General features: G+C 40.1%; 1 protein-coding gene across 1 annotated transcript in view; it reads right to left on the reverse strand.

Moving 5' to 3' along the window:
• The window catches only part of LOC127580561 (complement C1q tumor necrosis factor-related protein 3-like), a 31,207-nt gene extending 17,246 nt beyond the window's left edge, over positions 1 to 13,961 (reverse strand). Inside the window, exons 1-2 of the mRNA XM_052034150.1 lie at positions 13,662 to 13,961; positions 7,719 to 7,833 (exon numbers count right to left, since the gene is read on the reverse strand). Of these exons, the coding sequence (XP_051890110.1) occupies positions 7,719 to 7,833; positions 13,662 to 13,961 (415 nt within the window). The remainder of the gene's footprint in view (positions 1 to 7,718; positions 7,834 to 13,661) is intronic.
• Between the last annotated feature and the right edge of the window lie 11,029 nt (positions 13,962 to 24,990).

Below are 24,990 nucleotides of genomic sequence, written 5' to 3' on the forward strand. Positions count from 1 at the left end.
TACAAAACTGAATGTGATTTAATTGATAATGGCACAAGTTGTGGAAATGAGCCATTAGAACCAAGAAAAGTTAGTCAGCATGACTTGGTGTATGGGAAATCGTGTCTCATGAATTTGACTGAGTTTTTTGAAGAGGTGACCAAGAGGTGCATTTTGGGAAGTTAGACCTGAGTAGGATGTTGTCTACATGGACTTTCGCAAGGCCTTTGACCTTGCTTCATGGTAGACTGGTCCAGAAGGTTAGATCACATGGGATCGAGGGTGACCTAGCCAATTGGATGCAAGATTGCCTTGGTGGGAGGAGTCAGAAGGTAATAGTGGAGGGTTGATTTCCGTTTGGAAGCTTATGACCAATGGTGTGCCATGGGGACAAACACAGGGATTAGTGCTGGGTTCCCTGCTGCTTGTCATATACATTGATTTGGATAAGGATGTAGTTAGCATGATTAGTAAGTATGCAGATGACACCAGTGGTGTGGTGGACAGCGAAGTAGGCTATCTAAGGTTACAGCAGGATATCGATCAACTGTGAAAGTGGGCAAAGGAGTGACAGATGGAATTTAATTTAGACAAATGCAAAGTGATGCAATTTAGAAGGTTAAACCTGGGTAGGACATACATAGTAAATGGTGGGGCCCAGGGAAGTGTTGTAGAACAGGAAGGTCTTGGGGTACAAGTACGTAGTTTCCTGAAAATGGCGACACAGATAGGGTGGTGAAGAAGGAGTATGACATTCTTGCCTTTATTGTAAGGGGCATTAAGTACAAAAGTTGGAACGTCATGTTACAGTTGTACAAGATGTTGGTGAGACCACACCTTAAGTATTTTGTGCAGTTCTGGTCGCCATCCTGTAGGAAGGATATGATTAAGCTACAGACAGTTCACAAAGATGTTGCCCGGACTGGAGGGCTTGAGTTATAAGGGAAAATTGGATAGGCTGGGACTTTTTTCCTTGGAACAAAGGAGGTTGAGGGGTGAACTTAGAGGTTTACAAAATCATGAGGGGCACAGATAGGGTAGATAGTCACAGTTTCTTGTTTCCCGGGTAGGGGAGTCTAAAACTGTAGGGCATGGGTTGATGTTGAGAGCAGAAAGATTGAAAGGGGAACTGTAAGGAAAGTTTTTTTCACACAGTGGGAGGTGGGTATATGGAATGAGCTGTTGGAGGAAGTGTGTTACGGACTCAGTGAAAGTCCCTTTAAGATAGAGAGTGTGTGTGTATGTGTGTGTGGGACGTGCTTACGTCAATAGAAGATAAAGGATGTAATGACGTGGTTGAAGAAGCAGAAGAAGAAGAGGAAAGAGGGAGAGAGAGAGAGAGAAGGGAGAGAGACACCAGCCTGCTAGTTTTCTCTATCGATGGATGAGAAACTATAACTGTGTCTGCCACTGAAATCCATGTATGGAAGTTGGAAGTAATCCGGTGGAGTTCACTTTGTTGCTGACCTGTAGAAGGAAACAGGTATATTTGTGTGGACGACCACGATTCGGATGCTTTTCGGGGTGAGGAAGTCACTACCGAGTAAACACTGGAGTGTCGTTTGGGTTCCATTGTGGAACATTTGGATTTCGTATTTACTCTCTCTATGTTTCTCTACGTCTACGTCTTATCTTCAGACAACGGTGGTTGTTGAAGAAGCCCTTGCTCATGTTTCACCTTATGGCTTGCGGAACTGAACTTTAAGAACCATTCCGGAACTGGGAGTTTTGGACTTTGTCACACACACACACGACGAGTTTAGTTTTGGGGTTAACGTTCAAGGTTTAACATTTTTGAATTCTAACATACTAACATTTTTACTTTTATTTTACGTATTATCATAAGTAGTGATTAATAAAATAGTTTTTAACACTGAATCATGCTCAGTGTGGTTCTTTTGTTGCTGGTTCGTGACAAGTGGTAGAGGCAGATACAATTGCAAAGTTTAACAGACATTTGAACATGTATGTGTACAGGAAAGGTTTCAAGGTATATGAGCCAAATGCAAGCAAACGTAGACACCTTTGTTGGCATGGACGAGTTGGGCTGAAGGTTCTGTTTCTGTGCTGTATAATGCAATGACTCTATGAATCTATTAATTGAAAGGACACTGCCACTGGATTCACTACCTCCTTGTGTTTTTTTATGTTGTATATAACTTAATAAAATACTGGTTAAGTCACAGCTCGCATATTGCCTACAGCTCTGGTCATCACACTTTAAAGCTATAGTCAGAAAGAAAAATAGAAAATTCATTAGCAAGTGTCCATGGATGAGAGATTTCAGCTTTTAGCTTAGACTGGAATATGTGTGGTTGTCCTCCTTGGAGAAGATTTGACAGGAGAGTACAGGATCATGATGAGCTTAGATGGGGAGATAGAGAGCAGTGACTTTTATCAGCAGATGTGGACCATAGGACCAAATTTAAACCAACAAAAGGCTCAGGGGGTATTTGAGGAAAAGCATTTTTATCCATAGAGTTCTGTAAGAACATAAGAAATAAAAGTAGGACTAGTTCATTGGTTCCCTAAGTCTGCTCTGCCATTCGATAGGATTATGGTTGGTCTTTTAACTCAGCACCAATTTCCCCCATTATCTTATATCACTTGGTATCTAAAAAAATCACATTTTATTTGGGGTGAGGGGAGGGAAATAATGATTGAGAATTGTTTAACAGACAGTAATCAGAGAATAGGAATAAAAAGACCATTTTCAGGTTGTGAGGCTGTGACTTGTGGGTGCCACAGGGATTGTTGCTGGTGATTTTAACATCTAAAGCTCTGTTCATCTCTTTCTTGGGTGGATGGCCTCATAATTTTCTGTATTATATTCCATTTGGTATATCCGTACCATTCACTTTGTCTAATTATATTCCTCTAGAGCCTCTGTACATCCACCACATGGCCCACATGGCTTTGTATCATCAGCAAACTTGGATATATTATACTTGATCAGAATGCTGCAGCACTAAACAGAAATGCTGAGTAATTTGTTAAATAGTGAGAGATTGGGAGATGTTGATGTTTAAAGGGACATAAGTCAGTGCAAGCTAACAAACAGATGCTGCACTCTATTAGGAAGATAAATAGTACTGTACGTTGCCAGAGGATTTGAGTACAGGCACCTTTCCACCCTTATCTAGGGTCTAGATGAGACCATATCTGAAGTATTATGTACAATTTTGGTCACCATCCCAAACAGTGATTTGCTTGCTATAGAAGTGAAGCAAAGATTCTTTTCCACCTGGAAATTTAAAAAAAACAAACTAAGATGCTGGAAATCAGAAAGAAAAACAGAAAAGGTTAGGAAAAACTCAGCAAGTCAGGCAGCATCAAAGGCAAGAGAATCAGTGATCATTTTGGATCAGTGACCCCCTCAGTGACTATTGACTGTTACACCTTCCAGGGATGCTGCCTGACTTGCTGAATTTTTCCTGTTTTTATTTCTTTTCCTCCTGCTTTGCACATTGTTTTCCCTCAAGTGCTCAACTAAATCATTTTTGGACAGTGGTTTACAGATCATGCCTCAAAATGCCGGAATCTATAATTAAGGAATTGTGAATAGAAAACTGCAAAGTAATTTCTTGATCAGTAGTCTTTAAAATTGCTTTTAAAATGTGCCTTGGGGTTCCAGCTCTGCTTCTGTCAGATCTTCCTCAAAACCTTCCTGTTCACTGTAACTTACTCCAGAGCATCTGTGTCTGGGTAATCACAAACAAAGGAGAATATATGGGAGGCTGTAAATGGCTCTTCCTATGTTATTAATTTAGTTTATTCATTACAGCATGCAGAAATCACTGGCCATTTCAGCTTTTATTATCTATCCCTAATAGGTCCCAGAACAAAGTGGCTTTCCAGGCCATTTCACAGGTCAATTAAGAGTGAGTCTGTGAGTCACATTCAGGCCAGACAAGAAGCGGATTGCAGGTTTCCTTCTCAGACCTCTAGCCACACTTTGTGCTGACTCTGCATCAGCTCCCAACCCAACACTGGCTGCTAAAGGGTCTTTTCACTGCTTCCAATGTTTTGGTAGATTAGAATACTTAAAACCATTAAAAAAATACTTAATGTTAAAATCAATTTTTTACATTATATATTTACTTAAAATCACACAAAACTGATGGTAATTAAATCAAGTCATAACTCACATTGAAATGAAAACTTTCATGTTTATCTTTTAATTAAAGATTGGCCACCCTTTTCAAATTAATGGGGCCTTGTTTAGACATGCCAGCTGTGGCTGGTGTAAAGCTGAAGAGGTCCACGGCTCAGTAAACTGCTGAATGTGTTTGGACCCAGTGGTAAGTCCAGGAGAAGAGCAAGTGGTCAGACTTATACACATCTCCAGTGTGTTCCTGACTTCTGTGTTGCAGTATACAGGCACAGAAGCCCAGAGCATGCTGCTCTTAGTTCTCTGCAGGTAGCTGAATTCTTGTAACAATCTGGTAGCTTCTTGGCCATCTTCAATGCCCTTTCATTAGAACTTAACTTACCTGAAACAATTACCTCTGTTTTTCTCTCTCTACTGATGCTGCCTGTCATGCTGAGTATTTCTAGCACATTTCCTATTTACTACATGTTTCTAGCCTTTATAGGATTTTGCTTCTGTGTCGTGATCATCTTTACTATCACTTTACTTCAATTGCTTGAATTTAAGTTCCTAAGTTTCAGTGGGGGGATTCAGACTCAATTTTTAAATCTTTTTTTAGGATCTAGGTATCACCAGCAAGGTCCACTTTTAGTCCCCATCCCTACAAGCCTTGAGAAAGTGGTAGTGACCGACCTTCTTGTAGTGTTTCTAGTGAAGGTCCTCCCACAGTGCTGTTGAGCAAGAAGTTCCCACATATACAGGGATGATGAGTGAATGCCTCCCCTCCTTGGACTCTCGTTGTCTTGGTGCTGCACCCAGCATAATCAAAGACCCCACCCACCCGGGACATTCTCTCTTCTCTCCTCTTCCATCGGGTAGAAGATACAGGAGCCTGAGGGCACGAACCACCAGACTTAAGGACAGCTTCTACCCCACTGTGATAAGACTATGGAACAGTTCCCTTATACAATGAGATGGACTATGACCTCACGATCTACCTTGTTGTGACCTTGCACCTTATTGCACTGCACTTTCTCTGTAGCTGTGACACTTTAATCTGTACTGTTATTGTTTTTACCTGTACTACATCAATGTACTCTGTACTAACTCAATGTAACTGCACTGTGTAATGAATTGACCTGTATGATAGGTTTGTAAGACAAGCTTTTCACTGTACCTCAGTGCAAGTGACAATAATAAACCAATACCAATAATAAACTAATACCAGAATGACAATCTACTTTCAAGTCAGGAAGGCACGTGACCGAGCGGCAGTGTTCCCATGCTCCTCTTGCCCATGACTTTCTTGGTGGTAGAGGTTGCAGGTTTGGCTGGTGCAGTCCGAGAAGCTCTGATGAGCAACTGCAGGGCAATTTTCTAGGCACTCACCCCAAACGTTATGTGTTGACTCCGGATCAATAGCTTAGATCTCTATACTAGTTCAGATACCATTCATTATCCTTCCTCACATCCCACCCATTCCCAAAGGAATTTTACTTTTACATGGAGTAACTTCTTCTCGGTATTATCCTTGGCAGATTCAGCTCTTCCTCACTCCAGACCTGCACAGAAGATTGGAATGCGATATTGTAGCTATCCAACCCTTTTTCTCGAGTTTTGCACCAGAGTATGCAATATTTCTCAAAACATCCCAGTGTTTTGAAGTATTGAAGAAGAACACATACTGTAAGTTTTCCTTGTGCAATATGACACGCAAAATGCAGAAACATTGACCTCTAGTATCTGTTAAAAGGCCATACAATTATTGAACTGTGTATTCTTTTGGTTAAGAAAACAGACCATTCCAATCAGTTTTGATAATCAGAGACCAGATTACTTGAGATTACTGCTGTCAAGCACTTTCAGCTTGTACATTTTAAGATAAAAGTTGATTCGAACAGGATATGTTGGTGATAATTAAAGTAGAAATTCAATTCTTGGACCAATGTTGCTGACAGGGCTGGGATTTCATACCCATCCATGGTTGAGAACATTTTCCTTCTGCATCTAATGGACCTACTAAGCCATTTCAGAAGGCAGTTAAAACTCAGCCAGATTTGGTATGTAAGTGGCTTCACATACAATACAGAGTGGATAAAGCTGGCAGGTTACCTTCCTAATTAATTTTGGTAATCCAATAGGATTTCACAAACTATTTGACAGCTTTGTAGTTACTTTTACTTGTACTAGCTTTTCTTCCAGGTTTTGTAAATTAAATTCAACTCCTCAATTTGCCATTGCAAACACTGCAAGATTCAATTTCATGTTATATCAAGACTATTAGCCCAGGCTCTTGGATTGCCTGTCTAGTCACATAACTACTACACTGCTCAAGATACAGTCTCTGCTTTTTATAACTGTCAGAGGAGCTTGTGCATGTTTTCTATACTTTTTCCATTCTGTAAGTGAAATGAATCTGTCAATATTGTTAAAAATATATGGTTAACTGCAGTGCCACTGCTCTGTTTCTTTAACTTGCTCAAAAACACTATCAGAATGAATATTGCCTTGGAAACGTTTGTTAAAATAATTTGCAGATATTATAATAAAAATAGAAAATGCTGGAAATCCTCAATGGGTCAGATAGCATATGTATGTTGGAGAAACACTTAACCTCATAGGTCAATGACAGTTCGTCAAAGGACCTTTCTAATGACCTGAAACATTAACTTTGTTTCTCTCTCCACAGATGCTGCCTGACCTGCTGAGGATTTCCAGCATTTTCTGTTTTATTTCAGATTTCCAATGCTCCAGTATTTTTTTTTGTTTTTCAGCTTCGGGTGTTGTAGTGAAAAGGCACAATGGCCAACTGGACTACTTCAGTGATGTGTAATCTTATAATATGAAATATAAGGAAGTGTGGAAAAGAGAAAACAAGAATGTCAGACTCTCCATGTTGTCAAAAGAAAGAAATGAAGTACGATTCTTACTTCACATTATTGAACTTCCCACAAGATAAAAAATGCAATCAAATTCTCACAGTCAAATATTGTACTGATAATGTGGAGCTTCATTTTTAAAAAATTTCTCTCTGAGGTTGTGGGCATTGCTGGGAAGACCAGTGTTTGTTGTCCATTCCTAAATGCCTATGAGAATATGATGGTGAACCACCTTCTTAAACCACTGCAGGCTTTCAACATAGAACATAGAATAAAATAGAAGAGCATAGGAAAAGGCTCTTCAGTCCATGATGTTGTACCAAACTAATTAAACTAGTAATTAAAAACCTAACTAAACTAGTCCCTTCTGCCTACACGTCCAGGTTCCTCCATTCTCTGCATATTCTTGTGCCTATCTAAGAGCCTCTTAACCACCTCTATTGTATTTCCCTCCACTACCACCCCGGCAGCTAATTCCAGACACTCACCACTCACTGTGTAAAAATTAGCTTTCTGGTGAAGGTACTCCATAAGTGCTATTGGGGAGGGAGTTTCAGTATTTGGATCCAGTAATGATGAAAGAACAATGATGTATTTCCAAGTCTGACTGGTGTTTAACCTAAAGAATGATCACTTAGTTTAAAACTGCAGGTCAATTGTCTCCAGTGTGATGATGCCCAACCCATACCCCCAAGAATAACTAACTTCAAAAGAAAAGTAAATCATAGAACTGGAAGTAAACATTGAACAAATCAGAATGAATAACTCACCTGGAATACCAGATTGTCCAGGGGGTCCAGGCCAACCCCGAGGACCAGGCTCTCCTCTGTAACAGCAATGGCTACAATCCAAATGAGAAGGCCTATCCACAACCTCGTGTTGTTCCTCAAAGAAAAGAAAATTCATTCTTAATTTGCAAGTTTACTTCAGCAACAATTTAAATTAACCTGATACAAAGTCACTTAAGGCAACTGATCTGATTTTAGGATAACAAGTTTCTTCATTATGATTTTTTCCCTTTGTTTCTCAAGAAGAGAATGGAGCATATCTCTTGGTAACTGATTTATTGTGGTGAGTTACATCAACGTTATATTACACTGACAATGATCAAGTCGAGAATTAGATGTCACAGTTCAAAATACAGGGTGGCTCTTTTAAGACAGATGAGGAGAATTGTTTTCTCTCAGAAGACTGTGACTTTTGGAACTCTCTTCATCAAAGGGCAGTGGAAGCAGTCTTTGAATATTTTTAGGGCAAAGCTGACAAATTCTTGACAAGCAAAGGGGAAAAAGATTATTGGGAGTAGGCAGGAATGCAGAGCTGAGGTTTCACGCAGATCAGCCATAGTTTTGGTAAATGGTACAGCAAGCTTGAGTGGCCTCGTCCTGCTCCTAGTTTGTATGTATGTTGGTACGTAAATAACTAATGCCAGAATTTGCTGCAGAAACTAACAGTTTTTCTGAACAATACATACTGCTGTGAATGAATAAATTGGCCAGCAACGTAACAAGTAAAAGGTGCCCTTCCTGCTGATGAAAAAGTTGTATTGCTTTGTTGTTGGTGTTACAGTAATGACAAGTTGCCCTTATACCTTCCCATGAGTTTCAAAGGTCATTGACATGAAACATCGACTCTATTTCTCTAAGAAGCTGTCTGATCTCCTTAGTGGTTCCATTGTTTGCTGATTTTATTTATGTTTCAGGAAGTTGCTATGTTTACACTGTAAACTTACCACAAAAAAGTAATTCTGTAAGTGCTCTTTCAATATTGTGTCAATGTTCAATCAACCATAATGTCCCAGAAAGCAGACAATTCAAAGTGTGGATTCTCATTCATGTTGTGAACTTCCTTTCCCTCTGTTTCCCTTTCTGTACTTGATTTGACATTTAATTCATCCACACTACCTCATTTCCCTTCACAATCCTTAATATGCTTGTTTCTTAATTTTTTAACTTTATCAGTGATTTACTATTGGCAGTTGCCCAGAACTAATGGTCAGCAAGCTCCCGATGATGCACTGTTCTCTGGGCACAGTCAGCAATTCACATTTACAAAACATAAATTTTAAAACTTATTTTTCTAATCATTCCCAGGATGTGGAGCTGATTAGCAAGGCCAACACTTATTATTCATCCCTAATTGCCCTCTCGACAGAACAACTCACTTGGCCATTTCAGAGTGCAGTGAAGACTCAAGATCTTTGCAGGGTCTGGAGTCACATATATGACATCCAGGTAAGAATCGTGGGTTTCCTTCCCTGAAAAACATTAATGAACCTGATGAGGTTTAAAACACTCCAGTATTTTTATGAGCACCATTCGTGATTTTGTTTTATTTTAAAGTCAAACTTAAATCACCAGCTAAATAGATTAGGCCTTGCTATTCTGTATACAAGTCCAGTAACTCAAACACAAAGCTACTGTAATCCTTTTAGTAGAAGGGCTTCAGGAAGAAAAAAAAAACTGGACAAGATATCAACATATCAACTCCAGCAAATTCTGGTCCATTATTACAAAAATTTGAATGAAGAACAACTTGCTGACACCTGTCAAAAATCACCTCCCCATAAACCTCCTCACAAATTCGCTTCTCAAATAATATAACATGCTGGGAATACAAAGTAGATCAGGTAGAGTTTGTGGGGCAAGGAACAGAGTTAAGTTTTGAATCAATGATCTTTCATGAAAACAAGAGTCAGTACTTCAGGTTCTTATTTATTTGTAAATTTGAAAATTATTCCTTTTTTCTTACATTTAATTGCTTAGTTTCTGCTATTTTAGAACATAGAACAGTACAGCACAATACAGGTCCTTCAGTGCACAGTGTTGTGCCAACCTTTAAACCTTTTCGTTTTCATTGCATGACCTTTTCATTGCATGATTCAATGTTTATCAGAATGTGCTTATATCATGAAGAGGGAGGTAATAGCAAACAGATTAGAGAAATAACCAATGAATTTCAGTGCATCATAATTCAGTTTTTAAAATATGTAAGATTAATTATCTATCAAAATGGACATATCATGACTGATGTATAAAATAATATTTAAAGAATAATCAAAATATTAAAGTAATAGATTTCAAAGTATAGATTCAATACAATCAGAGCATTATAGAGCAAGAGACGATCAAGAGGAGTGACAAGGGCAGGGCGGTAGGTATTGACTACATGGATTTTCGCAAAGCCTTTGACAAGGTCTAACATGGTAGGCTGGTCCAGATGGGATCCAGGGTGAGTTAACAAACTGGATACAAAATAGGCATGGTGGTAGGAGGCAGAGGGTGGTAGTGGAGGGTTGTTCCTCAGATTATGAGGCCTGTGGTCAGTGGTGTGCCACAGGGATCTGTTCTGGGCCCTCTATTGTTTGTCATATATATTAATGATTTGGATGGGAATGCAGGTGACTTGATTAGTAAAACTAAGGTGACACTAAAATTGGTGGCATAGTGGACATTGAAGAAGGTTGTTTAAGGTTACCACAAGGTATAGATCAACTGGGAAAGTGGGCAAGGGAATAGCAGATGGAATTTTACTCAGACAAGTACAGCAGTTCTGGGACCTCTGCTTTTTGTGATTTTTATTAATGACTTGGATGAAGGGGTAGAAGGGTGGGTTGGCAAGTTTGCGGATGACACAAAGGTTGGTGGTGTTGTGGATAGTGTAGAGGATTGTTGAAGGTTGCAGAGGGACATTGATAGGATGCAGAGCTGGGCTGAGAAGTGGCAGATGGAGTTCAATCCGGAGAAGTGTGAGGTGGTACACTTTGGAAGAACAAACTCCAAAGCAGAGTACAAAGTTAATGGCAGGATTCTGGGTATTGTGGAGGAGCAGAGGGATCTGGGGGTTCATATCCAGAGAGCCCTGAAAGTTACCTCACATGTGGATAGGGTAGTTAAGAAAGCTTATAGGATGTTAACATTCATAAGTCATGGGATCGAGTTTAAGAGCCGCGAGGTAATGATGCAGCTCTACAAAACTCTGGTTAGACCACATTTTGAGTACTGTGTCCAGTTCTGGTCACCTCATTATAGGAAGGATGTGGAAGCATTGGAAAGGGTGCAGAGGAGATTTACCAGTATACTGCCTGGTTTAGAGAGTATGGATTATGAGGAGAGACTAAGGGAGCTAGAGCTTTACTCTTTGTAGAGAAGGAGGATGAGAGGAGACATGATAGAGGTGTAAAAAATATTAAGAGGAATAGATAGAGTGGACAGCCAGCGCCTCTTTCCCAGGGCACCAATGCTCAATACAAGAGGGCATGACTTTAAAGTAATGGGTGGGAAGTTCAAGGGAGATATCAGAGGAAGGTTTTTTACCCAAAGAGTGGTTCGAGCATGGAATGCGCTGCCTGGGGTGGTGGAGGCAGGTACATTGGTCGAATTCAAGAGATTACTAGATAAACATATGGAGGAATTTAAAATAGAGGGATATGTGGGAGGAAGGGGTTAGATAGTCTTAGGCGAGGTTTAAAGGTCGGCACAACATGGTGGGCCGAAGGGCCTTTATTGTGTTGTACTGTTCTATGTTCTATGTTCTAAGTGTTAAGTGATGCATTTTGGGAAGTTAAACCAGAGCAGGACATGCACAGGCAATGACAAGGTTCTGGGGAGTGTTGTTGAACGGATAGATCTTGGGATATGAGTACATAGTTCCCTGAAAATAGGAACACAGGCAGACTGGGTGGTGAAGAAAGTATCTGGCATGCTTGCCTTCATTGACTGAGGCATTGAGTATAAGAATTGGGACGTCATGCTACAGTAGTATAAAACATTGGTTAGGCCGCACTTGGGGTATTGTGTGTAATTCTGGTCACCACACTAAAGAAGTGACATGAAGAAGCTAGAGAGGGTACAGAAAAGATTTACAAGGATGTTGCCTGGATTGGAGGGCTTGACTTATCAAGAGAGATGGATAGGCTAGTTCTGTTTTCCCTTGAGGAAAGGAGGCTGAGAGATGACATGATAGAGGTATATAAAACTATGAGTTGCATAGATTGGGTAGATAGCCAGATTCTGATTCCCACGATAGGGGTGTCTAAAACTACAGGGCATAGGTTTAAGGTGAGAGGAAGATGATTTAAAGGGGATCAGAGGGGTAAATATTTCACACAAAGTGTAGTTAGTATCTGGAATGAGCTGCCAGAAGGGGTGGTGGAGGCAGGAATGGTAAAAACATTTAAGAGGTATATGGATCGGTACTTAAATGAGCAGGGCATAGAGGGATATAGAATTAATGTAGGCAAGTGGGATTACTATAGTTAGGCGTGGTGGTCAGCAACTTCGTGATGGGCCAAAATGGCCTGATTTTGTGCCGTACAACTCTATGACTCTATAAATATATTTATAAGTGTAATAGACATCTGAAAAATCAACTGCATTGCATAAAGGTTTCCTAATTATATCAGTTTCTCTTCACTACAACTTCATGTTGGACAAGCTTACGGCAGATTTTTGACCCAACTTTTATTTACAAATAAGACAACACTAGGGAGATCACATTTACTGTTATCCTCATTGCATTGAGGGAGTAGTTACTAACTGAACTCTGCAGTCATTGTGACAATAGTACTCAAAGGCAAAATATTGCCCTGGTTAATTGATACAGCCAATTGAATTACAACATCTAAAAGGGAATTATATTGACCTTCAAGAAGATGAAGGTTAAAGAATGCAAGGTAAGACTGGGAAGTTACATTGTAATAGATGGTTCTGAAACAGAACTAACTTCAATTAGTTAGAATGTGGTAGAAGAACAAGTGGCAGAATGACCTTTCTCAGCAATTTTTGACATGCTTGAGCAAAACAAGTCATTGTATTCTAATCAATGTTTTATTTATGGGATCATGTTTAAAACTGGGATTTATATAATATTCTATTTAATGAGGTACAATCATATTTTAATAATATTGGCTAATGGGAGTATATCTGTATAATACAAATTGCATGAGATATTTTACTTTTTAACGGTTAAGCATAGTTTGCAGGAATAACTGCATTTACATCAAAGCTCAACAGAGATCTTTGCGTGCTAAAACATAGTAGTACTATCATTTAAAAGTGCCATTAAAATAACTTAAGCAGAGAAAAAATTAGACTGCAGCATAGCTGAAACCTTTGAGAATTGATACAGTACCCTTTGAAGTCTTTATCATTTTTTCTCAATATTCATTGTCTGATTTTTTGATTTGATATAACAAATGTTGCACCTCATCATATTACCAATAAATCTTTTCAAACTGAGGTTAAGAATAGACAATCATTTTTAATTCAAACATTTAGCAAAATTTCAGCAACTGACATCATTAGCAAGCGTAATAAATTTAACAGGATAATTAAGAGGAAAAATAACATTAAAATCTTCCTGCCCCAAATAGAAAAGGTATGTACTCAAATTGTGCTTCTATAATGAATTCATGAAAATTCATTAAACATTTAATTGACTCTTCAATTTGATCAGTGTTTTTATTTCATTAATTGGTTTCATTTGATTTTACAAGCAATCTGCCAATTCAAGAAGCCAGCTTGCAATATAGAAAGATGATGCTTCTCAGCAAAAGCCTTCTCGGAATTTCAGGATACAAGAATTGCAAGCGTTAACAAAATTTGGACTAAAATTTGTTATCCTAAAATTCAATTTGTTTCAGTTTAAGCCAGGCAAAGCCAAACTGCCTCAGGATTAATACTATCTTTGCATATAAAATTAGTTCTGAGTACCTGGATGCTAATAGAAGTTGGCTGTTCTATCACCTTAGTTTCAATTTTTTTTCTTTTCGGCTTTTTTTGTACTTTTTCTGTCTTGTCAGCTGCGGTTGGTCTGGAATTTACCCCACTTGTATGGTTTGCAGCTTCAGTCTGTCCGCTCTTTAAATACCTGGAAGCTTCATGGTTTTCAACTACTTTTGTCAAGTTTGCAATAACGTTCACGCTCACCTCCGAGTATTCTTCCTGACAGAGGCAAAATGGAAGGAAGAGGAAAAAGAACAGGGACCAGCATTCAAAAGACTTCAGCGCCATATTCTATGGGTTGGAGCCAGCAGCAAGATGCCAGTCCTATCCTCCAGACAAATACAATCCCTATGAGTTCTGCAGCAGGCATACAGCTTTATAGTACTGTCAGCTCCTGGTACAGGAAGCTGAGACAGGCTAGTGATATAATCTTTCAGCTGTGATCAGTCAAAACTATGAAGAAAAATGGTTCACATTACTTAAATGAAGTGTGACTTCTTCATTAGTTTAACAGATTCAAACAAGGAGGTGGATTTTCATGGATTATGTCTACCCATAATTGATAGCTCCCTTGTCTCCTTTTTTTTGGTATTAGTTTTTCATATAACACTTGGAATAGGTCTGTTTCTGTTCAAGTATGAAAAACTCAGTTAAGAGTGAGAAGTTGTGACTAATGCAAAACTTTCCTAAATGGAACCATGTGGTAATCTCATTATACAATTCCCAAAGTGGGTAAGTGCATGGTTGATATTTTAGCAGGTATTAAATGTAGAGAAAATTTATCAACCAAAATATTTCAAAGGTAAGAGATGAAGTTTATAATAGCATAATATATAATTCTGTTAATAGTTGTTTGAGATCTTGACTTTTCTTAAAATTTGTTGAAAAAGTGGCTTGTATAACAGAGAGAAGCAATAGACAAACTGTGCTTTCATTTCAGTTAATGTAATTAATGGCATTGCACTGGTGTGGAATTCAGAGATCTTTGCCAGTCGGTGACTCATTACAAAACCAGACATTATGTTATATATAAAAATGGACAGAAAATTTTTAGTCAATGAGAACTAAATTGCAATTTGAATTCCTTATGCCTATGAATTAATTTTTGGAAATGTCAGGGAGCAATATTGGGACATGTCTGCTCCTCAATAAGGATATGAAATCTGCATTCAGGTACAGCCACAAGTACAACCTCACAATAGAAGGAGGAGCATATTTCTAGTGGCTTTTGAGGTGACGATTGCTCTAAATATTTATGTATCCGAATCCCAGCAGGCTAGAACTGAAGATATTTTCATCTTCTGATTTGCTGCCCATTGTTTGTACAAGGGAGGCCTTGTTTTTATTTATTAGAGTCATTGTGTCATGGAGTTATACAGCATGGAAACAGGCCCTTTGACCTCACTTGTACATGCTGACTACCTGAGCTAGTCCAATTTGCTGGCCTTTCACCTATATACCTCTACACATTTCCCATCCGTGTACCTGTCCAAATGTATTTTAAATGTTGTAATTCTACCTGCCTCTACCACTTCCTCTAGCAGCTCTTTGGGTCCTCTTTAAATCTTTCCCATCTCACCTTAAATCTATGCTCTTTACTTTTAGACTCCCTTACCCTTCAACTTATCCACATGCCTTATGATCTTATAAAGGTCACCCCTTCAGTCTCCTACACTCCAGGGAAAAAATCCCAGCCTGTCCAGTCTCTCTTTCTAACTCAAGCCCTCCAGTCCCAGTAACATCCTCATGAATCTTTTCTGCACCCTTTCCGATTTTTTTCGAATGTGGATAACACTGGCAAAGTTGGGATTTATTGCCCAATCCCATTGCAATTGAGAAGATTTTGGTGAGCCACCATCTGGAACCCTCTTGTTCACTCCCAGGAGGGCATTCCCAGAATTCTGTTCAGGAGAGAGTGCCAGGATTTTAGTCCCTGTGATGATGAAGGAATGGTGATATATTTCCAAGTAGGGATAGGATGCAAATTAGAGGACAACCTGTGGGGAGTGGTGTTGCTGTGAACCTCTGTCCTTGCCTTCCTGGTAGTAGAGCTCACAGATTTGGGAAGTGCTATTAGAGCTGCCAATGTGAGTAACTGCAGTGATATTTGGAGATGGTATACACTGCACCAATATTGTGCTGGTGGGGAAGGATGTCAACGTTCAGTGTGATGGATGGAGGTACCAGTCAAATGGACTACCTTGTTCGAGGACAACTGAACTTATTGAGCATCGAATTTTCCAATTTCAGGTAACCCACACCTCCTGTGCTCCTTTCCCACTTCTACCAGTTTACTTAAATTCTCCCTCCCTTTGTTCACCTTTTCCATCCCCCTCCCCTCCATTACCTGAATCCATTACCTCCCCCACCTGGTTCCAGCTGCCCATCATCCCTCCCTTATTAGGTTCCACTTATCACCTTCAAATCTCTGTCTGTACCTTCCCCCTCCCCTCCCACTACCTGCTCTGTCTGCTCAATTTATTTTGTCCTTTTCTGTTTCCACCTATCACCCACCAGCTTCTGTCTTAAAATTTAACCCTCCCCTACCTAGCTCCATCTGCCCAACAACGCCCACCTCACTTGCTTCTATCATATACCGGTCTCCATCTATCTCTGGCTATCCTCCCTCTCTACTTTCAGACCTGATGCATGGTCTTGATCTGAAATGCCGGCCATCCTTTTGCCTCCACAGATACTGCTTGGCCCACTGAGTTCCACCAGCAGTAAGGAGACGCAAAAGTCTGCAGATGCTGGAATCTGAAGCACCAATCTCCTGGAGGAACTCAGCATCTGTGGGGGAAAAGGAATTGTCAATATCTTGGGTTGAAACCCTGCATCAGGACTGAGTTCCTGCAGCAGATTGTTTGTTGCTCCTCCTGTGGTGTATATTTCACTCCAGATCCCAGCATCGCAGCCTCTCGCACTCCATTGCTCATAACAACAACTGATTTTTCTTGTCAAGTAGCTGAACACAAAATAGCAGATGATGCAAGAAATGTACCAATGTCTTATCTGACCTAGGTTCTTTGTGCCTTTTTAGCTTATTACATAACTTATTTAGAAATTACAGCTTGGTGTACAGAACATTGCTCAAGGGGCCTGGTTCCAACTATTTATAGCCTTAGCAATTGCTTTTTCCTAGCGCTGCTCCAATTCAGGAAAACACTTGTAGCTTAACTCTGTGAGGTATCTGCCAAGATACTCATGGCATCTTGCAAGCTGATCATTAGCACTTATTGATCACATGTTATTTTCTGAAAAGATTCAGGTGAGACCCAAAAGGTTTGGCATCATTTTGATAGCACTGGGTGGGTGTCACGATCATTCTACCAAACTCCCAACTAACAGTTATCAAAATTTGTCCCCCACTGTCCTATTTACATTGTCACATACCATGCAAAAGATGTTTCCTGAATACATTTTGATGAGTAGGAATTGGTATGTTTGTATTTGCTTTCCATCTTTTATGAGTTCTCTCCTTTTGAATCCCACAGCCAATAATTGATGCGAGATTTGTTCATTGGGAGCTGCCAGTTTCTCCTCTGAACAGCTGTTAGGGTCTACCAGAAACTGTGGAATTATTTCACTTCTCTCCAAGTATCTATCCCTCCTGTTGGGATTTGCCAAGTTTCAATTCCATATTTCTTTGCCAGGCCTGGCTCAGATTAGGAACAGAATGGACAAGGGCTTCTATTTTTTACTCTATTTGATTTCATCTTGCTTACTGTCTTCTTTAGCCTGTGTGGGGTTCTCCAGAAGGATGGGAATATTGCACATGAGCAGTTGCATATTCTTCAAGAATGGAGCAATTGTGCACATCAGCAGGTTATTCCCCTCCATGCACAGAGAAATGACATTTGTGAGCAAATTGCTCTCCCACCCAACGAGAAATATGGCAAGCATGAACTCAACAGTGAGAACAGTGACATGCAAACACCTCCCAAGCACCCATCCCCCCGATACATACACACACACACAAACATACACACAAGTTGTGAAAAGAGTGAAGTTCAGATTGCACAGAGAGCTCACTTCCAGGCAACAAGTGAAGACAGGAGTGACCCTCCCCCTGTGTTTGTGGGGGTGGGGAGGAGGTTTCTATTGGCTGGTTCAGCTCTGGATCTGGAGCTTGAAAGAATGATTGACTGGTCTGATTGTCAGCTGATTGATGGACATCAAGGGGTCCTTCAAGGGGTAGCCTAGCATGCTATGAGGCAATCAATTCATCTCCCACTGTGGCTTCTCAGGCAGCATGTTTATCTAAGGCCCATGGCCAGCCATCCCATACCGCTTCTTCCATAAGCCCTGAGTCAGAGGGTAAGGCAGGCACATCCAGGGCATGTTCTCAATAAGTGTTGAAATATTAGCCACCCAATACGCTTCCTTACATTTCATGACAATCTGATTGATATATTATGATGTGCATTACTCTCTTCTGTGTTGGCTACTTTAGTGTACAGTCACCATTAATATGGAATAGTAGGCAAAGTGTGAACACTCTAGGCCACTGTTGACACTTGTACAGGAGTTCATCCATGTTGTGCTGAGCTCAAAGTGCTTTAAGCAAAGTGTCTTTTATCTGGAAATGCAGAGATGCTGCAGTAAGCCATTTAAGTAATTGGAGGAGTGAATCATTTATTGATGTATTATAAAAAGTACAGGTAGACCTGCAAAGCAACATGAAGGGTGATTATGCATCACCTTGGACCTCCTGGATACTTATTGGTGGAGCAAAGTGGTGGTAATGAATGGAGAGTGCAGAGGGTCACTCACTTTTTAGGACAATGACTGAGCTGGCTCTTTAGGAGAAATGCCTTTCTTTAAGACAATGCCTTATTGCTCTGTCCTCTGCTCAGCTGGGCGGCTAAACTGCTGATGCTGGTGATGCACATCCTCTTGGCAAGTTTCATCATACTGTTGCTGCTGCTGGCCCTCTGCATCTGCTTCTCAGCGCTGAGGTTCCAGGTCTCCCACCTGCTCGTCCTGAGGCACCGACTACTACCTTATGCAGAATGCAGGAGTCTCCACATCTGGTGGGACCATCCTGCAGTGCTCCCCCACTGGTGATTCTCAACTTCACCTGACTAGTGATCTTCTTCACAACCTCATACTTCTGTGGCTGTCATCATATCCATGCTCAATTGTTGGAGTGTGTACAGATGTGAGAAGTTTTGAAAATAGTTGGCTTCCTTATCCCCCAGGGTCCATCCATCAGCCTAGAGTTGGCTGCTGAAAAATATCAGCTAGTCTCTGGAAAAAGGAGTTGTGAGAGCTTCCGGGAAAAGTGGTAGTCACCATCAAAAAATTCTTCCCACAAGTCACGAAGACCTGAATATATAGGAAATGAAAACTCTTCTTTTAATGAAGAAATCCAGGTCATTCAAGGGAGCCTTTGTGGCTAGATGAGGCAGCTGATTGCTTCTTGATGGCAGCAGGAGGAGAGATGTGAGAATGAGCCTTCACAAAATCAGCAGCTTAATCTCCCAGCAGAGCAGGAGGATTGAGGCATGGTCCTGAGGGGTAATGCTGGCAAATCCATGTGCCTAGGATGCCACTTTTTCCTCAATGAAATTTGAGGAATTTTGGGCCTTTGTGAAACTATACCTTCCCCACCCACCTACGTTCCCCCTCTCACCTGGACTCGCCTATCACCTGAACTCACCTATCACCTGCCTGCCTGTGCTCCTCCCTCTCCCCCCACCTTCTTATTCTGGCTTCTACCCGCTTCCTTTCCAGTCCTGATGAAGGGTCTCGGCCCGAAACATCGACTGTTTATTTTCTTCCATAGATGCTGCCTGACCCGCCGAGTTCCTCCAGCGTTTTGTGTGTGTTGCTTCAGATTCCAGCACCTGCAGAATTTCTTGTTGTCTCCTTGAATATTATGTGCAGTTTTGGTCTCCTTATCTGAGGAAGGGTGCTTTTGCTATGGATGTGGTGCAGTAAAGGTCTGCCACACTGATTCTTGGGATCGCAAGACTGATGTTTGAAGAGAGTTTGGGATGTTTGGGTTTAACTTTGCTATAGTATAGAAGATGAGAAGAGACCTCAATGAAATGTATAAAATCCTGATGGTACTGAACAGGCAAGATGCAGAAAGGATGTTCCTAATGGTGGAGAAGTTCAGAACCAGAGAATGCCAAGGATACAAAGCAGGTTATTTAGATGAGCAGAAAGTTCTTCACCAAAAAAACTGATGAATCATTGGACTTCTCTACCACAGAAGACCAAATCATTACATATGCTCTAAAATGATTTAGACATAGTACTAATGGCTAGAGAGACCCAGAGATATGAGAGGAAAGTACTGAAATTGGATGATCAATCATGATCAAAATGAACACTACAGTGGGCTTGATTGGTCAAATAGTGTAGCCTTACCCTTAATTTCTCTGTTTCTATGAAATAAAAAAAGTGAGGTCATTCCTCAGTGAGTCCTAGGGACTCTCTAACTCTGTGGTGAGCAATGAGATGTCACGAAAAAAGCAACAGAATGATCCAGTGCCCAAGGAGTTGAGAGATACCATGACCTTCATCTCTACAGAGGGAGCAGTCCATTTATGAGAATGTGACCGAGGGACATAGTAGGTCATATATTTCTGTTATTACAGCCTTAACAATCTAAAGCCTGTGAAGACGTTGCTCGTGAGAGACGTCCAGATATGATATGGTGTCTCTGAAGACTTTCTATGCAGACTCTTCATATATGGACATTCCTATGCATTGCTATCCACGGTCCCACACTGCCCCAAATGCCTATCCTTAGATCTTCAGAATGAATAGCTGAGCAGCCTGATGTTGCGAGAGCCCCATACTAGTTTAAGCGCACTCTATGGACGTTGGGAGGTGTTTGATCAGTCTTCAGTCAATTCTGAAGCCACCCTGTAAACCCTTAAATCATGAGTAAAGCAAAATGTGGCACACTGTGCTCCTGATACTGTTTTCTGGAGATTTGAACTCCACTTTATGTCAATATGGCTGCGATGTGCATTAAACAATAATTAACATCATCAGGGGCACATTTGACACCAGGTAAATCATTGAGTAGACTGACATGGATTGTTGCTGGAAGGATTGGGCTAATCTCATGATTGTTGTGATTCTACCTCAGAATGATCACTAATGTGACTTACTGTGTAACTGAAGGGCAGGCAATGTCTGTGGGAAGAGAAACAGAGGTAAAATTTCAAGTTTGAGACTCTTCGTTAGAAATCCCGATTCTGACGTAGGGCCTTGGACTTGAAACGTTAACTTTGCTCCTCTTTCCATAGATGCTGTCTGATCTGCTGAGTGTTTCCAGCATTTTCTGTTGTCTGTTTTTTCTTTGACTTTCATTGACTGTAAGTGATTCCTTTGCTCCCCAACAATTTTACAATGTTTATTCAGCTTTTGTCAGTATGTTCAAAATACTGGCTCAGATTTGGCACTTAAAATAACAGTGCAGCTAACAGTAATTACCTTAATTAAACAGTAAATCCAACAGTGTTTCCCAGCAAGCACTGTGTGCGTATGAAGACAGAAATCAGAAACTACTGCCTGGACTGCCTGGCTCTTCTAGGTTTGCTTTATCTGAGGCTTGTGGAGAAACAATAAATTAAAACACAGTAAAGGGCGTGAAGTTTCAGAACTTGCAGATGGATAGACACCAAGCACTTCAAAATTCATTACAGCTTGTCTATTTAAGCTAAAGTAAATACTTAACAACACAATAAGTCTTAATTACTGCCAAACAAATTGTCCAGCAGTGAATATGTACATTTTTATTTATATGTAGGCACTGGTTGCTAATGACAAGGTGAGCACTAAGTGCCCACTTAGCGTATACTTAATGTGCTGACCTCTTTTACCATTGCAGTCAATGTGGTGAAAGTAATAATTAAGACTTATTATGCTGTTAGGCTGGAAGTTCCAGAATTTTGACTCAGCAATGATGAAGGAATGGTGAAACGTTTCCAAGTCAGGATGCTGTGAGAGCTGAAGGCAAATTTCCAGTTAGTCACATTCTTTTCCACTTTGTTGAAGAAGCTTTGTTGAATTACAGTATCAAATTTATAGAATTAGCTCCAGAATTATGGAGCAACTTGCCAAGGCTTCTTCAATGGCACGTCTCAAATTGATGATCACAACTTTCAAAAAGAGCTTGGAAGCAGGCTTGTAGAAATGGCACTACCTGCAAATTCCTCTTTGAACCTCAGACCATTCAGTCCAGAAAGTATTTACTACTGTTCCTTCTTCGTCACTGTGGCAAAATCTTGAAACTCGCTAGAAAGCAGCTCATTGCCACCCTCTCAAAAGCAATCAGGAAATAATCGTAAATTCTGTCTTTTCCAGTTATATCTTGGAAGAATAAATGCATATAAACATCCGCCTGGTGATCATGGGTCTGCTTTGAAGTGGGTAAAAAGCTATTTACTCCATTTATTCAGGTTTCCACTGATTTTCACAGCTTTTTGCTTCACTAAACCAAGGAAAATGATAACAAACATGAGAAGAGTTTGGCATTTGACCATGGGGTTGTTTACAAATTAATTAGTGTGCAGCCTGATTGCTACACCACAGGAAGGATGTGATTGCTCTGGAGCAGGAGCAGAGGAGATTCGCCAAGTGATAGAGCATTTCAGATAGGACAGGCATGGTTTGTTTTCCTTTGGAGAAGGCTGAGGAGAATCTGATAGAGGTATACAAAATCAGGTGGGACATAGATAAGATGGAAAGTGAAAAACCTTTTCTCTTAGCAGAAAATCTACCATCAGAGGGCATATGTTTAAGTTAAGGAGTAGGAGATTTATAGGGGATTTGAGAGGGAAAAAATTCACAGAGGGTAGTTGCAATCTGGAATGCACTGCCTGAAGGGGTGGTGGAGGCAGGTTCTCCCAAGACGTTTAAGAAGTATTTAGATGTACATTTGAAATGCTGTGGCATAGAAGAGTTCAGGCTGAGTGCTGGAAGATGGAATTAGTAGTTACTTGATGGCCAGCATAGACAAAGTAGGCCAATGGGTCTGTTTCTGTGCTGTGACTTTATGTCATTGATAATTACTGTCCAATTATTAATCAAATTAATAATCCTTTAGCTGTGGTGACTGTATGATGAACAATACATGTAGAGCTCAAGTACCTTCACAAAGAGATGGACAGGCAATTCAAAAATAAGTCACTGTCTAGGACATTGCAAAATAGACATATAGGTCTGGACAAGTTCATTGCCTAATTTAAAGATATCAGATGTCCAATGTTTAAACTAAAAGAACAAAATCTATTTGAGAAGGGAATAAAGAAAACAATAGTGGAATGGTTCCTACATATTGAAAGTGCATTAAAGGTTTTGATGGATCACCGGAAAAGAAAGAATTTCAGTAGGAGAATGGTAGAACAAATTTCCTCACTATCTGTGGCAACGACATGTCATAATTTTATTATGGGCATTAAATTATGGACGTCACAGGGTCATTTATAATAACTAGATCTAAGCTCTAAGGGCAACCTGCAAGACATTGTTAAAAGACAGACTCTCATGCTTCCAAAAGAAACAACATAGTTGAAATTTCTAACCACATTAATTTCAAGCATGTAGATGAACAATGGAACCTTTGAGTTATTTTCAACCAGCTCATTGTGGAGATACTCAAGCTAAAAGCAGAAATCAGGCAGAAATAATAAACCCAGAAGTTAGTTTTCCATTGTCATTTTATTTACATTTAACAAAACTGTTCACTACCTTGCAATAGAAGAAAGGAGAATTGGATCACTGTTAGAAATACATTCTAAAAGAATTATTCAATGGGCCATATTGATTACAACTACTTTCATGTTAAATTCTCTGTACCGTACCCATGATCCATTAACATCTTCTGGTCCTCTAAACATTATAATGAAGACTTCATTAGAGCTAAACGTTGGGGGGGGGCTGTTTGGGGGTGGTCCAGCCAAATGCAAGTAATTTGCTATTGGAAACAGAATGCTCATCTTCTGTAACTATCAGGAAATCAATCAAATTAGATAACTGTGTTAAATAAGAAAAAAATAAATTTCCATTTATGTGCCCCAGGAACACAAAACTTCAAATCCAATGAAGGTTATTTTGAAGTGCAATTACAGTATTAATGTAGGAAATATATCAGTAGAGTCACCTGCATTGGGATCTCTTCAACAAAGGTGATGTTGGCTGAGGGATATTGTGAGGTATTGATACTTCACCATGTCAATATCTCACATCTTCAGGAAGTTTCATTTCCACAGACAACAGACAGGAGCTTGGTTTACCACCTCATTGGTTAGATAAGATATTTCCTACAGGGAGGTTTATTTTTTTTGCTCAAATCTCTGGATAACATTTGAACTGACAACTGTCTGGGAGTGCTACAACCATCAGCCTACAAACAAGCTACAGCTGATGCCTAAAGGATGTACAGGTCCTCCCCTGGTTATGAATGCCCGGCTATGTTGGCGCCGGAAGCGTGGCGACACTTGCGGGCTGCCCCCAGAACACTCTATGCAAAAGATGTATTTCACTGTGTGTTTTGACGTACATGTGACAAATAAAGATACCTTATCTTATCTTGTCTTATCTTATGTACAGCCCATACATATGAACAAGCGTTTGGAAGACCAGTGAGATAGATTTGCCAGCAGCTGCTGGGCTGCAGGTATCTTCTGCTGTCTGGGAACTCAATTCGTAGCCACATTTCCAACATGTGAACTGTCCGGGTTATGAACAGTTCAAAGGAATGGAACTCTCTGCTGTAACCTGGGGAGGACCTGTAAGTGGGTTCATTAATGGGGGTACAAGATGTTTATTTTAATGAGCAGACTGCACTTTGTCCTCACAGTGAGCATTTTTACTCTTCAGTTAATATTTAAAATGTTACAATTAATTTATTTTCTATCCCAATTGCTACTGCCTTCTTCAGGAATAAAAGGACTGATATTAGAAGTGATAATATATCCTAAGACCAGCATATGAATTCGATCAGGCTGCAGTTTAGCAACAACAAATTGTGTACTTTTTTTCCCCTTATCGAAAGTGGCAAGGGCTGAAATTATTTGTGTAGAGAAACAAAATTGCAGTGAGAAAGTTATCAGCCTATGGCAACAATGGCAATTGATTTGCTGTTCTTTACTTTCAAAGATGCACACTAAACATTGAAAATCTTTATTAGGAGTTATATACTGATCTCTCGGGGTTTGCAGTGCCCTGAGAGATCAGTGTCTTTTCATCGTATTCTGAGACAAGACTGTTTGCTTTAAATGAAAATCAAAAAGCTGCAGATGCTGTAAACTTCAAATAAAAGAAGAAAATGATGGGAACACGCAGCAGATCA

The sequence above is a fragment of the Pristis pectinata genome, chromosome 2 (assembly GCF_009764475.1).
Source record: "Pristis pectinata isolate sPriPec2 chromosome 2, sPriPec2.1.pri, whole genome shotgun sequence".
NCBI classification, from domain to species: Eukaryota; Metazoa; Chordata; class Chondrichthyes; order Rhinopristiformes; family Pristidae; genus Pristis; species Pristis pectinata.